The following is a 16,051-nucleotide window of genomic DNA, read 5'->3' on the forward strand; positions in this document are numbered from 1 at the left end:
AGGCCGGACCAAAACCGCGGCGCAGCCGTAATGCGGCGCAGACGGACCCGGTGGAATCGAGGGGTGAGGGTTTATGGCTTAAGGTTTTGGGGGAACATTCTCTGTTTGGTTGAGGTTTCCTATAGTTCCCACTAAGATATGACAGTTCATCAGAACAACAGAAGCACAGCAAAGTTGCATCACACAGAATTCCTTCCCCTAATAATGATTTTCCTAATTCCGTTAAAACCAATGTCCAAAGAACAGAAAGTAAAAAACCTCAGAAACACAAAGAAAATGAAAACACCAAACCAAAAGACAAACATTGCAGTGATCCTTTGAGACATTGAATGATGGTACTTTTGGGTTCGGTACTAAAAAACATTTACATACCTTAAAGGTGGGGTAGGTAATTTTGGAGAAACCAGCTCGAGTGCGCTATAATTTGAAAATACACAGCCGGAAAAAATCTGCCACTTTCTTACAGAGCCCCTCCTCCAACACACACGAACGCGCACATGACCAATGAGGGCACGAGATAAGTTTGTGCACAGATGGAAGGCTGACAGGCAGGTAGGCCATCCAGTTATTTTAGCAGGGCCGGCTAAAATGATTGGTCGTACTTTTTACAGTACTACGGCTTCCACAGATGACATTTTTTTATGGATTTTTTGTCAAAGCACTTCAGATATTCATTGCTATCGGGATGTTAAGAGCATTCCATGGAATATAACAACAAGTGTATCTCGAGCCGGTTTCTCAAACTTACCTACCCCACCTTTAATAAAGCTTTTCAAAACAATTATTTAGTCTTATTGCTTATACAAATCGATATGACAATATTTACGGACCATATTAAGCACATTTCCTCTCATTCCAATAATATCACAGTCAGAGGCATGTAAAAACTCCCACCAAAGATTTACACACTCTCACACTGCAGGTTTCACAGTCAGCGGAAAGAAATTATATTACACATGGATGATTTTCCAATCTCCAATAAGACATCAAACAGAAAGCATATACTAAAACATATGCTGTGCTGACCACAGTTAATCATTATCGGATTTTTAATAAAGATGAATTAATTCAGAGCTGTTTCTACTGCCCCCCCCACACCGCACAGCTTCCTCAGTCATCTTTGTTAGGAGGTAGAGCTATAGTGGGCAGTGTATTGAAGAAGCAGTTTTTGTTATATTTGTTGAAGTATACATCTGGACAGCTATCGATAAATGAAATGCTTTTACAAAGAAATCGAGTATCTGCAGGTGTAGCAGGATTCTAACAACTCTGTCCAATTATTTCATTTGACCCCAAAGATCCTATTGCTTGGCCGACTTGCCTGTCCTCCTACAGCTACCTGTCTACACCCCATACTACCCCATGTTTACCTGTCTGTCTGCCTATACCTGCCTGCCTGTGTAAACATTCCTACATGGCTGCCTGTGCCCACTCAGACTTTGCACTAACAATAGACATGTTCACTATTTACGTCCATAATGATCATTTTGGGGGAGTGGCTTCGAGGGATGCTTGCAGGGGCGGACTGTCAGTGTTACCAACTTGACGATTTCCTCTCTAGATGTAGCGACTTTTGGAACTTGTTCTACTCTTAAACTGCATTCACATGATACATGGTAAAACGGCTCTGAGCTGAAGTTGCCATCGTGATGCACAGCCAGTCAGATGACAGCTACATGTAGCGGCGCAAACAAATAAAACCTAACTGACTGTTTTCACCACAAAGCTCTGCGCCCAGCGGTGAGCAAAGAGCGATTTGCATATCATGTGAATGCAGCTTTATTGAAAGAGTTGGCAACACTGGGCTGTGTTTTAGTGTTGGGTCATTAAAACAATTTAGCTTACTCTTGGAGGCTTCTTCAAGACCCACTTTTTGAGAGAATAATTTGTTTAAAATGTTCTGAAAATTAGTGGGCATTGCACTATTTGCTCATTGTTAATCCTTGGCAATGCATCCTTAAATTGTTTAACTGTGAGGTGTTATCAAATTGAACTGTACTCTGGAGACAGAGAACACTACTACACTTGTGAAAAGGCCAGTTTGTGAAAGGTCCAAGTGTTTGTTTTTTTTATGGTAAAAAAGAAACAGCATAATGGGATGCGCAGGACTAGTAGAGAGAAGCAAATATGTGAAGCACTTTTTTGTTAATTTATGATTTGCTGCATATAAGGAATAAAACAAAATCGTTGTACCATATTGAATTGTATCATTATTTTGCATTGTGTTGAATCGCATCGTATCGCCCCGGATCGCATAATGTTGAATCAAATCGTATCGAACTGTATCGCAACAGGGGTGAATCGTATCGTATCGCATCGCCTGGTGTTTCAAATGTATCGTTAATGTATCGTATCGTTGGCAACATATTGAGATGCGCATCGCATCGGCCTCAGTGATGGAGATGCACATCCCTAGTAGATAGGCTATATTTTAAACCTTTTTGCATACCCAAAATGAACTACAAAACATGATGTCGTTTTGCATAACGTTGCACAGCTGATATAATGGGATTTTAGTTAGTTCGTTTTTCAAGATATTATAGATTTTCTTTGCATTAATTAATGTAAACACTGAGTTGAGAGTATAGACAGGGGTTTTAGGTAATGGGAGACACATCTATGGAATCAGCAGCCTGATGACTGTCAGCAGAAAGTAATTAAAATAATAATTCCAAAAATATGTATTTATATATATATATATATGTATATTTAAGATCATGTTTAGTCGTCTGATTCGTCTCTACAGTACATTGCTGTTTTAGTGTGCGTTCTTCTGATTAGTGTCCACAGCAGGGGTCGGCAACCCCTGGCACGCGTGCCACCATTGGCACGCGGCACCGTAACCAGTGGCACACTAGGAATAAGTGGAATAAGTGTGCAAAATATTTAAATGTTATTTTCGGATCCTGAACGAGACCGCCGCCAGAGCGCGTCTCCCCGTTACCTGCAGAAGGAAGCCATGCACGCAACGCAGCCCCGCTCTCTTTAACTCCAGGCGACTTTCTGCTGCTTTCCTCAGTAATGCAGTGCTGATAGTTTCACCACAGAGGAAAGCACTTCACAAATTGCAGTTATTGATTTAGTCACCTTCATTTAGCAAACACCTCAAACGCCGACGAAAGGTGCACTGCCCAGGGCGCCATATCAGCTAGAACCGCCACTGCCTACAGCTATTTGTTTACGTGTTTAAAAAATCACCAGAAGCTTATATAAACAACTAAGTTGTTCATGCCCCACCAGTTTTGTACATATGAAAACGCCACTGCATATGAATGTGACAATAAAGACTTGAATCTTGAAAGAAATGTAACATTTTCTGATGGTACAATAAATTCAGAGGAATCATCGTTCAGCAGCACATTGTTTGGGAGACATGGTAACTGATCTCAGATACTATTTCTCAGTTCTACTCTCTAACTGCAGTACCTTCATAAAGCATGTGTAGCAATAGTCAATAAGCCTGTTTTCTTATCTAAAAAAAGTCCCACCACCTGAAAACACAATAACATGGAATATAATTCCCACCCATGACCTGCATGGTATTGCCATTTATTATCTATGTCACAGACCCCCTGAGTAGCAATAAAGCAGAGGAGGGAGTCGGTGTGTGACAGAATGGAGGTGCGGTAAGGGGTGATGGCGTGGGGGCTTTCTTGTCACGTCACACCGTCACGCTATTTACCCCTTCCACCCCCTCCACCCTCTGCCCATTATCTGGATGACGTAGGCCGCACAAAGTGCTTTAAAAGAAGCCGCGGAGCCCCAGCCGCAGCACTCCGAGGCTCCGCGGCAGTTCACCGTTCTCTCACCGCGGACTCTCTGAACGGTCCGGTACTGTGTGACGTGTGTGTGTATGTGCTGTGTGTGTAGTTGTTTTTTTTCTGATTGGCTGAACCAGGACCGCTTTGCGCTCCACGTGAAACACAGGGTGAGGCGCGCACATATATCCGGCGCACAGGCTCGCGCCACTCAACAGTTTCCAGCCTCGAGGGCACGCGCTGACGAGGAAAGCACGGACAATCTTAAGGGTCGTTAGAATTAAACCAGAGGTAAGATACTAACTTCTTTTTTTACAAACTTCTGCTGTTCACGTATTTTCTGAAGAGACATTATGAGCATACACATTTACATATTAACATATTTACTTATAGATATATATCCTTCACTATTGATATGTAAATGCTCACTGTTTTGTTTATCTTCTACTGTTTGTATGTATATCTTTACTGTTTTATTTTCTATTTAATTTGACTTTTAATTCATGTGCAATGTCCTATCTACGCTGTCATCAAATAAAGACAACAAAATAAATGAAATGGATTTTACTCAAGTGTATTCTATAAGATGACAGAACAATTGTTATTTAAAAAAATCCCTCTTCTCCATTTTTAAAGATAAGAGAACCTGCCTTTAAATATGTATATTCAGTAGTCTATAGACCAACAATGTAATTATCCTGACAACATAGTAGCTACAGTTAACCAATCAAAATATAATGTGCATGTGATATCGATTTATATTTCAAATGTAATGTAACATTGCTACCCTGCTAGAAAAGCCATTTTTACGAAAGGGGTAATCTGAGTACATATTCTTCTTTTTCCTACCTTTTTTGTATCTTAATTACGTGATCCTGTTACATGTAATCCGGTAATCCCCAAACCTGGTGCTATAGTTGTTATAATATTCTAATCGATTATGACTTCCTAATTGACTGTTTGTGGAGAATAATGTTGCTCGTGACAAAGTTTGAATCGGATGAAATGCTCCTGTTTTTCAGTCCATGGCTGCCCCCCCACACAGAAGCTGCCTGTGGATGTTGCTGCTGGGCGCGTGCGTGTCGCTGGTGGTTGGGACGGAGTGTGAGAAGGAGTGCGCGCTGTGTGTGTACCGCCTGCTGGGACAGCACCCTGCGCTCTCCTCTCTGGTAACTACCACTGCACCTCTGAGACATTAGGATTCATAGATTCAAATAAAAAAAGAAACTAAAGAAATAACTTCTCCTGCTCACACAGTCATTGTTTTATCAGCTCAAATATAAATATCCTTGGACCAACTCATAATATCACCTTTTCTAAGATCTTTTTGGTATGTCATAACTCAACATTCTGCTTTTTAATGAAGGAGAAGTCCGGTAACAAAGGCGCGTAACAGCCTCTCCTACAACTTTATTTTTAGCCAAAGTATCCGTTTTTATACTTGAAACATAATGCATGCAAATTCCTCTTTTGAAATATGAAATACTAAACTATCTGCCCATGTACCGAAGTAGTATTCATACAATAGTGTCGGACTGATATGAGGATAGCGACCAAATTATTTTCTTTATTTTTTATTTCTACCAGTGTTGTAGATCCACTCCTCTCCTCCTCTCCTCTTTTATTTCTGCGCCTCTCCTTTTTAAATGTAATCCTTCTACTTCCATATGCATTTCTCCTCCTCTGCACATCGATTCCTCCTCTCCCTTTATTCATCCGTCATCCTGAATACCACCTGTAAAAACCGAATATTCGCTCTAATCCGGTTGAAATTCTGACATTTTAAAACCTTGAATAACGAGACGTCACTAGTATAGAATTAAAAAGCTCTGACACGGAGAGTGATACGGGGAGCTCTACTTTAAGTCTGAAGGTTCAACATGAACACATCTGCACAAACAGATGGAGGAAGATTTCCCATGGGGTTATATAATATCGTACGAAGTATACAAAATAAAGAAACACATTCATTTGGTGAAGCTGTTTATATGATAAATCGAACTGGGGCTATTTTGAGTAATTATGTTGTATCTCCCCTCGTAACTGGAAACGCAGTTTAGTCATTAACGTTACGCACTGCAATGTGTCTCGGTGATAAAACAGGAGACGCCACTTTTGCAAAAAAAAAGGTTTATTAAAAAGGTAACCGGACTTTTCTTCAGATTATTCAATAATAACTGAGCGTGTGTAGAGCTACAGTATGAGTGGTTATTCTGTAGCAGCCTGATGTCGTTTTGAGCTGATTTAATAACGGTAAAAGCAGCGAACCTCCGTGCGTAATGGCGGACCTCTCTGCGCTTCAAATATATATATCAAGCGATTTAATATTTGATCTCCTATTCAGGCTGAACCTGTAGCTACATCATTAATGATTTTTAATAGCACATTGCTTCAAAATTACAGCAAACTAGATTTTAGAGGAATAACTAACATCAGTAGATAAGTCATAATTCCATAATATCCATCCTCCAAAAGAAATATTAGAGATTTTGAGAATGTCTTGAGATCTTTGAAACAAAGAACATGAGTCCATTCCCCTGAATTCTTTACCCTTTACATACATGTTTCAGCACAACTCAATACCTGTAAAAAAACATATAGAAATATACATTGATGTTCAGCCTTGGAAATCTGTCCATCGTCTGTTCCTTTTCCTATACGCAGCTGTTATTTATTGTAAAATTCCCTTTCTGACCACTAGAGGGGGCTTCTTCAGCATCACCCCCCCTAGCCCCCTCCCCTCAGGGGCCAATATGTCCTCAATTCAATTTTCCTCTTCATTAATTCTGTCTTCATAAGCCAGCGGCACTGAAAGCTCAGCAGGATTCCCTCTGTGTCCTCTAATGAGTGAGATCCAATGAGGTTGAGGGCAGGTTATGGGGACAGTGTGTGGCCCCGGGGGGCCGGCAGATGGCTTTAGTCTGATTGTCCCCCCTCCACCACGGTTATACGGCCTAACATAGTTAAAGGATGACTGGGATAAGGGAGGGGGGCAAAGCTTCCATTAGAGGAATAGGGTACTGAGTGGCTGCGACAGATGGTTTCCAGAGAGAAACTGTTTTATGAAGGTGTTTATGGGATATCATAGAGAACCAAGACTGATGTAATCTCTCATTCTTCTCTATCAGAAGCCATTTGTGTTTCTTACATCAATATCTGCAACAGTTCATGAAGCTTATTGTTATGGTTTAACTCATGAATGATGGTTGGAAGATGAAACATGATGGATAGAGCTATAAGAAGTTATTTTTGGTCACCATTTGACAGTAAAAGAAACTAAATTGAATTTGAATTTCTTCCCAATAGGTTTGAACAAATTCAGTGGTGACTGTTTATTTTTGCCAGTCGACATGGGAGAATTATTATTATTATGTAAATTCATTTTATACAGGCTAGATTGCTTTTAGTTTTAAGTTATTTAATATCTCATATACACTTGTAAAGTGGAAACTTAAAGTTAATTGTTCCTCTAAATAGTTCACTAGAATATGCTAATGCTAATGTCATAATGAGCACTATGGTGGGGGGTATTGGGAAACAATTTAGTGATCGTTTCAGCAAATTACAAAAGTTATTTTTAATTAAAATTATCAAATTTTGCTAAAGCTAGTATTTAAAGATACGGTTACAGTAGTAGTTAAACAAAAGGCTGTGAAATACACAAAACACTTATAATGCTATAAACATTTAGCAAATTAGGGATTACTGAGCAGTTACCCTGATTCAAAGTCAGCCATACTTTTTCACTGAGGTGAACCTAAAGGCCCAGACACACCAGGCCGAAATCGGCCGTCTTCGGTTGTCTGACGACGAAGCGTGCCCTGTCGCCCAAAGTCAATTTGGTGTGTCCCGAACCCTCGGCCGTGACACGCCTTATTTGGCCTTTCACGGTTGACACACGGCCGATTCAACATGTTGAATCGGCCGTGTGTCGGACACAAGCTATCGGGCCAAGAAACCACTGATTTAAGTACAATGTCTAAGTAAATGAGATGCTGTCTACCGCTGTTCATTTACCTATTGTGAGTCGCCTCGGATAAAAGCATCACATGGAAATGTAAATTTAGCAAGAAGTGGCCATTATTACATTACATACATTACTACATTGCTGACTCAATAAACTACACACCCGCCAGAACACTGCGATCATCAGATGCAGGTCTATTAACTGTGATTTTATAGTATGTCTGCACTTTATGTGCTCACATGCTAGGGCTGCAACTGACAGTTATGTAGGCACATTGTTATTGTTTCTTATCGCTGTGTGATTAAAAGAATAAACACAAATAGCAGGATAGGCAATGCAAAACTTTATTTCGTACCTTCATACACACATAACACAACATTAGAATGAGCTTTTATCAACGCCTACATGATGATAACCTGTCAACATGACAGGAAAATCCACATGACATTAATACAGAGCGGGCAGAACCCAAATCTGCATTCAAAGAATACACTTTACCAAAGCTTGAGGAAAATATCACAACGCCCCATGACCTTCTCGCTCGCTGTAGTATCCATGATTTCACCCATTTAGTGCGGTTTCTCCTAATTCTTTGCTTCTGCCTCTTGAGAGACTGTTTCTTGAGAATGTCTTCCACAAGCAACACTCCAATGGCTGATAGCTCCGCACGAAACATGTTTTCCATGGACGAGAGTGAAAATGGAACGCACACGCTATTTGTTGTTTGTTTATATCAGTCTGTTCTTCTTCTCTGTCTTCCGGTTGTTGCCTATTTTGAATGACGAATACACACTACCGCCGCCTGCTGGTAAGGACAGTTATTGCCACTCACGCATGCGCAGTTCGTACGTGCTCGGCTGAAGTCTTTGCGGTGTGTTCCAGTGCGACACATGGCCAAGACGCAGGAGAACTCGCCGATGCAACAGTCGGCGTCGGCGTCGGCGAGTTCTCTGGTGACTGCCTGGTGTGTCTGGGCCTTAAGGGTTCGAGCATTAGAAAATAAAACTACAGATAAGAAATCTTGAAATGAATGTGTTTTCTAAAATCTCTACGGTGCATTAAGTGAGGGATAATGTGCAGCGAGGCGGTCATTATTGAAAAAAGATCACCTAACTGGGTGATTATGAAGCCCAATGCGAAGCACATTATCACACTTATTTTACGGCCACATACTAAATAAACAAACGACTTGCCTCACAATAGTAATTGAAAATGATTTTATTGACTTGAAAATTAACGTATTGCTTCTGCTAAGAAAAAAACGTCTTGAACTGCGACAACAACAACCACAACAACAACATATCTTAAACTGACAGCAGCACTGATTGAGGTTTTCTGTAACTGACAAATCTGTTCACATTTTCTTTTCCACTAACCAGTCTTTCAAAACTGCCAGAGCCATTACCGTGTTCTTTATTGTTTACTTCCTGTCTGTCTTCTTCTGCTGTTCCTGTTAGTGTTTATTTCCTGTCTGTCTTCTTTTGGAGATTTCTCTGCCGTCCAGCGCTCTGTTTTTTAAAATCTTTCCTTCTCTTCCTTGATCCTCCTTATCAAATCAGAATTGAGTATTCAACTAAGCTTTTTAATTATTCAGGATATTACAATGAAGGCATAAGGATGAAGGTAGTTGTAACTGGCAAACATTGGATTGTTAATATCGATTTTAAAGGTCATTAAGATTGTTTTCCTTTTTCCAGACATGCTCTCTTGAGTGTGAGGGTGTGTTGGACAGCCAGAAGCTGCGCCTGTGCCGGGACCTCCTGCTGGACGAGGAGACCCAGACCCCCCTGGATCCTGATCCCCGCCAGGACCAGGACCAGGACCAGGAGGCAGCGGGCGCCATGGCAGCCGCCGACATGGCCGCGGAGTCACCAGAACACCAGCTGGCCAAGAAGTACGGCGGCTTCATGAAGCGCTACGGGGGCTTTATGTCCCGCCGCTCCCCCCCCTCCCCAGAGGATCCAGGAAACCAGGAGGAGGAAGACAACATCCGCCTGGGGATCCTGAAGATCCTCAACGCCGCATCCGAGCAGGGGGGGGAGGCGGTGAAGAGGTACGGGGGCTTCATGCGTCGGGCGGAGGGGGGGGTCCCGCAGAGCGACCTGCTGGAGGCCATTTTGGGCCGCGGGCTGAAGAAGCGCTACGGAGGCTTCATGAGGCGGGTGGGCAGGCCGGAGTGGCTGGTGGAGAGCAGCAAGAGTGGGGGGGTGTTGAAACGGGCCTGGGAGAACGGCAGTGAGATACAGAAGAGGTACGGGGGCTTCATGGACTAGGACGCCACGGTTATGACCCCCCCGTCACCCCAAGCAGTCCCCCTGTAATCTGGACCTGTTGGTGTTTGAATCAACTGCTTTGTATAACTTCTGCTACTGTAATGATAAAAAAAGATAAACATGTGTTGTTCAGATGTGCACAAATCATTTTCCGTCTGTTTTTTGGGTTTCATGATGATATTATTTATTAAAAGAATCTGTTGATCCAGGAGTGTTTGTCCAGTGCATGATTTAAATCAAGGGGCTCTATGTGTTTCAGAAAAGGGGGACAAAGTGAAGTCAACAACTCTTCAAATATCATTAAAATGTGCAAATATTTGCTGTACCGGTATATGATCCAACATACAGTATAGGGGGTAACAGTGGGGTAAGATGAGCCAATTTGTACTTATGTTGTCCTCTAGACAAGGAAACATTTGATAGAAGTCAAATTACAACAACAACCTTTATTTCAGGATGTCTTCTTTCAATGAAAATGAAAATAATGCATTTATCACAAAGGGCAATGAAAATATGACTCAAAAGAAAGTGGTCTTGTGGCTTAACTTGCCCCATCTAGAGGGTCAATTGAGTAATAATTTACTTTTTGAAGGTTAATCCTGAGCATAAGTAAAAAACATATCATCCTTTCTCTGCCACTACCTGCTTTGGTGTCTGCACTGTAGTGACACCTCGTCAACATTATAAATCAAGTTTGGAGGGAATGAATGCCTGTAAAACAAACATGAAAGAGCCAGATCAGAATCAGAATGAACTAAACAGCCCTAAACAGATATCCTTGTAAATGTAGCGGTAAACACATGTACCAGTCTGTTGTACTGTACTGATTTAAAGCCCCGGCCACACGAGGACGATAACGCAAACGGACCGCAATTGTTATCAAAAAAGTCAGAAACGTGTCCGTTCACACGAGACCGTTCGAAAGCGCTGGAGACGCTGTATACATATGCCAGGCCTGTAAGTGGCGCTGTAGTCCTGCCACAAAAGCAGCGAAGAAGACTTCCCGCGCATGATTGCCATGGTTGCCCTTCTGTTTATTCTCCGCTCTGGCTCTTTTTCTCCCTCCCCGAGGCAAGCGTTTGCTCCTGCTGCTGTAAATCTCTCCGGTAGTCCACCAGCAGATGACAAACACCCACCTCTCCGCCTCTTCCAAGGGACGAGGGGACCGTGCAGCAGAGTTTCAGTTAGATTTTTTTTCGCTGTTCAACATGTCCGTTAAAGTTGCAAAAGCAAAATTAGAAAAGTGCCAGTCAAAGGTCTTCTTTGTTATTTATTGAGCTTTAAAACAAATTAATAACGACTCTATATAATAATATAAGAATAAAAAACGGAGCCTCTCTTTTCCTCCCCCTCTTCTGACAGCCCAGCAGCTGATCTCTGAGCAGGAGATGCGGGGCGAGGCGGGGCGAGGCGGGGCGAGGCGGGGCGGGGCGGGGCGGGGCGAGGCGGGGCGAGGCGGGGCTATTGCTTCAACGATATCAGGAAATGATCGTATAGGCGTAAACACGGAGCCGTTTGCCCCCCTAGAGCGTTTCGTTTGCAGATCTACCCACCTTGGGACCCGTTATTGTTATCATTTTCTGCGTTTCCATGTCGGCCTCGTGTGGCCGAACCATCGATCTCAGGGGTCGGCAACAGGCGGACAGCGGTCCGGATCCGGACCCAGACGCCGACCTATACGGACCCGGACCTATAATCAATACATTAATAGGGGATTTCAATTTTGACGGGGCGATTCTATTTTAACCGCCGCCGACAGGGGTTGAAAGAGAAGAGTGAGCGATACAGGGAGAGAAACACAGAAGAAGAGACGAGAGCGCGGCAGAGAGAAGCGGAGAGGAAAGTGAGTAAAGAGAATAATTAGTGATACAGGGAGAGAAGCGGAGAGGAGAGTGAACAGGCGTGTTAGCGGCAGACAGGGAGAGACAAATAATGACACATGGCGCTCTCCAAGAAGAGGAAAGTGGACAGTGAGAACAGAGCTTTTAACCCTGAGTGGACTCATTCATGTTCATCCTGCCCACTGGGAGCACAGAACCAGTGTGTCTCATTTGTTCAGAGACCGTGGTGCTCATTAAAAGTGCCAAAACGCCACTATGAGACAAAACACAAAGTGTTTGACCAAACATTCCCTCTCAAGTCCGAACTGAGGTCACAACAAATAAGCAGTCTCAGAGCCCAATATGATCAGTCCACCAGGATCAAAATGAAAACTAAATATCGTTCCAGCGCAGGCTAACCAATTTCAGCCCAGATCTAAACTCCTGGCAGGACAAGTTCAAGCTCAATTCTCGCACTGAATTAAAAAAAAGTGAGTGAGGGACTGCAATATAAGAGGGAGAGAAAGAGAAACTTTAAAACTGTTCAATTGTTATGATGTGTAAAGACTGATATTGTTCTATAATCGGCTGAAACTGTTAAGTCATGATGTGAAACGGTTAACAAAGAAAAAGGGAAACTCAAGCTGCTGCTACACATTATTTTATTTATCTAAAATTAAGCACTTTTAAGATGCACATATTTTCAAAAGCTATTTTATTTATATTCTCCTGTTTTATTTTAAATGCAGCCAGAGAGGAACATTATCCACAGTATTTTTACTGCATATCTGTATAGTTCAATGTTCATTGACAATACATATTGTTGTTTTTGAATTGTACTTTCTTTATTTGATTGGCAGTCAGTTGTTGATTACATGCAGACGTTGATAAAGCTACAGGCTACTTCAATGTATATCACACTAATTCATAAAGCAACTTAGTAGGGGTGTAACAGTTCACAAACATTTTGGTTCGGTACGTACCTCGGGCTTTAGGTCACGGTTCGGTACGTTTTCGGTACAGCAGAAAAAATGATCACAAAATATAACATATTTTTTGGGGGGGTTTTAATTATTATTGAACTGTGAATAATGTATTTACTCAAATAAATAAAAAATATAATAAAATAAACATTAAGGTGCAGCATTTCAATGAACTGAAATAATCTGTACTTGAACTGTACTGTACACTCACCTAAGCAGCCATGACATTAGGCTTGTCATTGTATTTTCATGTTTTTTTTAAGAAAGATGAACTTGTCCACATTGCTTGCCGAAAGGGCAGATCTGCTGGCACTAACAATGTCTCCTGCTGTGGAGAACACCCTCTCTCTAGGGACAGAGGTAGCAGATACAGCCAGGTAGCGCTTTGCTAACATGGCAACATAAGGATATTTGGCGTTTGTAATAGCTTTGGCTCGGTCTGAACTTTTTGCGAGTGTTGGAGGCTTAAATGCTAGTGGGAGTTGGGTTTGCACTTCAGTCATTTTTCTTTTGGTACCGGTGATACCGCCTTCTGACAGTTTAATAGTCCTTATCATATTATCGCTCTGTGCTTGCATGCTAGGATCTATTCTCTTTGCCAGAGCTGCTGCTATTCATCCTACATGTTTTAGCTCCCTATTAGCAGGGTTCACTAACATGGTTGGTTGATCCAGTTTAAGATTTTCAATATCTGCCATTATTATATCCAACATTCCTTTCCCCTGAATATCAGGTCTAACAATGTGTTTTCTTCTAGGAGTATTAGATGGGATACTCATAAGTGGCGTTTGTGAGCTATCATCTCCGTAGGGTGGAGGTAGGGTCTCAGACATTATACCACCTGCTTGTTGCTCTCTGTCTAAACGGTAGTCTAACAGGAACGTATTTAGGTCGCGGTACGCCCGTGGGTCTGGGCTAAGCTGACCAGGGGGGGCAGAAGGTCCGGATCTAGCTTCTGTGTATCCCTCCCAATCTGTTGCTTAGTCATTAAAAAACTGCGTTCTAACCTCATCCGCCATTATTTAAGGGTTTAAGTTCACTCTTTTATACACATGCAAGTTCCTAGGCTATTACTCACACCGGAGGATCAGTCCGACTATACCGTCACTTGGTTCTAGGTTACTCTCCTGGATGCAGCTAGCGCATGCGGATACCTCAACTAAGAGGGTTATGTATCGAGCTTCGAGCTTTTCCAACAGCCTAGGTACCCTTTAGACCTATGGTTTATCTTTATTAAATATCCTATTAACTCTTCACCACATTATGTTTTAACGCAAAAGTTCTAACCGCAGCTCTTTGTCAAGTCCTACCTATAAGTTTCAAAGTAATTGGACAGGTACTGAGCAGTGCTCCTACGGCTGACTTCACTAATAACTACTAGCCACCAAACCTGTGCATTAGGGACCACAGGGGCTTCCCAGTTTGGCTAGGGGAAGAAAGACTACTTTAGCTTCTTTAACAGACAACAATATCCGATATAATATAACCCTCAGTCCGGTGCAATAGTATCAACTTTAATTACTACACTTTTAGGTTTAAATATATATTCTAGGATTTGGGTAGGTATTTTAACAAGACTTTCAGCCTGTATTTCGCTGATTGAGACTCATCGACCGTTGTCACTAGGCCGTTTTGGTTCTTGTATTTTAACTCTGTAGAAGTATAACTTCTCACAGAGTCCCACAGTTGGGCGCCATGTAAGAGTCGGGAGGACTGATAATTTATTCCGGCAAATTACTCAGACCTCCTAATTAACCTAACCGAAGTTATTGAGTCTATGTAAGTTTGCTGCTTGGCTCAGATCCACCAACGTCAGCAAGATCTCACCTCTATTAACTCCTGAAGAACCAGGTTCAATTAACTGCTGTTTCAATTCAGACGACCCCCTAAATCTGTTTAAGCAACCCCGAAGGATTTTGATATCAGTAAATGAGGTGTGGCCCTACCTAAGTGTGAATGTGGCAGTGTGCAATCTTACCTTTTAAGCAGGAGAGGAGAGCGCAGATGTCTTTTAAGTTGTCCCAATCCAAAAGGTGGGATCAGTTTATTTGAAGAAAAATAGGTCCAAACTTATACAGGGTTTTTACCTTCTCTCGTTACAACATTATAATCATACTAAACATATCATGCTGGGGTTATTTTCTAATCTAAAACCTTAATTCATAGTTCACACATTAAAGTCTTCCGACAAAATCCAAAAGGAATTTCCTCACAGATCGACGGGGTTAACATCCACACACTATGGCCTGACACATTTAAGAGGTCAGTTCCTCAAAATGTTCAGATTGAATTTAAGTTTTAAGTATTCATCCTAATATGAAGATCTCAACAGTGGGGTAAGTAAGTTTGAGAAACCGGCTCGAGATACACTTTTTGTTATAGTCCATGGAATGCTCTTAACATCCCGATAGCAATGAATATCTTAAGTGCTTTGACAAAAAATCCATTAAAAAATGTCATCTGTGGAAGCCGTAGTACTGTAAAAAGCACGACCAATCATTTTAGCCGGCCTGGCTAAAATAACTGGATGGCCTACCTGCCTGTCAGCCTTCCATCTGTGCACAAACTTATCTCGTGCGCTCATTGGTCATGTGCGCGTTCGTGTGTGTTGGAGGAGGGGCTCTGTAAGGAAGTGGCAGATTTTTTCCGGCTGTGTATTTTCAAATTCTAGCGCACTCGAGCTGGTTTCTTCAAAATTACCTACCCCACCTTTAACTTTAGTGCCTCATGGCCCTTTAAGTGGCTCACTTTGACCCTCAGCCACTTTTTTAAAAAAAAACTGTCTAGTTTAGTCATTCATGCTAATAAATCCTGAAGTAAAGGTTGTTGTTGTCACTTGACTTCTATATCGTTTCTTCTTGCCTAAAGGACAACATAAGTAAAACTCATTTTACCCTACTCTTCACTAATGCCCAACACCTGTTTAATCTAATTTTTAATATCCTTCCACAAGTCCAGGATCTTTCTCTAAATGTGTGTTCAGAGAGACTTGAGTGAGTAAAAACTAAAACAGAGAGAGAATATTTCAAAGTGAAGTCTTCCAAACTTACTGACAACATATTGACTGTTCTAATGCCACGTTAGGATTCATTTTGACATATTATACAGTACATGGCTCTTTTTCTCATAATGTTAATGTTATTGAGCTATATTACATTACCAAAGAGTCTCACACCATCACAATTTGAGTGATAATCTAATTAGATTATAATTAGGTTTGGTAGTTTTTGATAACTGAAGCGGTGAAATT

At 41.7% G+C, this 16,051-nt stretch overlaps 1 protein-coding gene across 1 annotated transcript; it reads left to right on the plus strand.

Moving 5' to 3' along the window:
* Nucleotides 1-3,791: 3,791 nt before the first annotated feature.
* On the plus strand, nucleotides 3,792-10,209 carry penka (proenkephalin a). Its single transcript, XM_034118474.1, has 3 exons — nucleotides 3,792-4,049; nucleotides 4,781-4,927; nucleotides 9,423-10,209. Exons 2-3 carry the CDS (start codon nucleotides 4,784-4,786, stop codon nucleotides 9,996-9,998), a joined length of 720 nt encoding a protein of 239 aa, XP_033974365.1. The 5' UTR covers nucleotides 3,792-4,049; nucleotides 4,781-4,783; the 3' UTR covers nucleotides 9,999-10,209.
* The last annotated feature ends 5,842 nt before the right edge of the window (nucleotides 10,210-16,051 follow it).

This window comes from Trematomus bernacchii, unplaced genomic scaffold (assembly GCF_902827165.1).
Source record: "Trematomus bernacchii unplaced genomic scaffold, fTreBer1.1, whole genome shotgun sequence".
In the NCBI taxonomy this organism is placed as follows: Eukaryota; Metazoa; Chordata; class Actinopteri; order Perciformes; family Nototheniidae; genus Trematomus; species Trematomus bernacchii.

Coding starts and splice junctions, on each gene's coding strand:
- penka (XM_034118474.1), top strand. CDS start 4,784: ATGGCTGCCCCCCCACACAGAAGCTGCCTGTGGATGTTGCTGCTGGGC. Junction 4,928..9,422: donor ACCCTGCGCTCTCCTCTCTG/GTAACTACCACT, acceptor TCCTTTTTCCAG/ACATGCTCTCTTGAGTGTGA.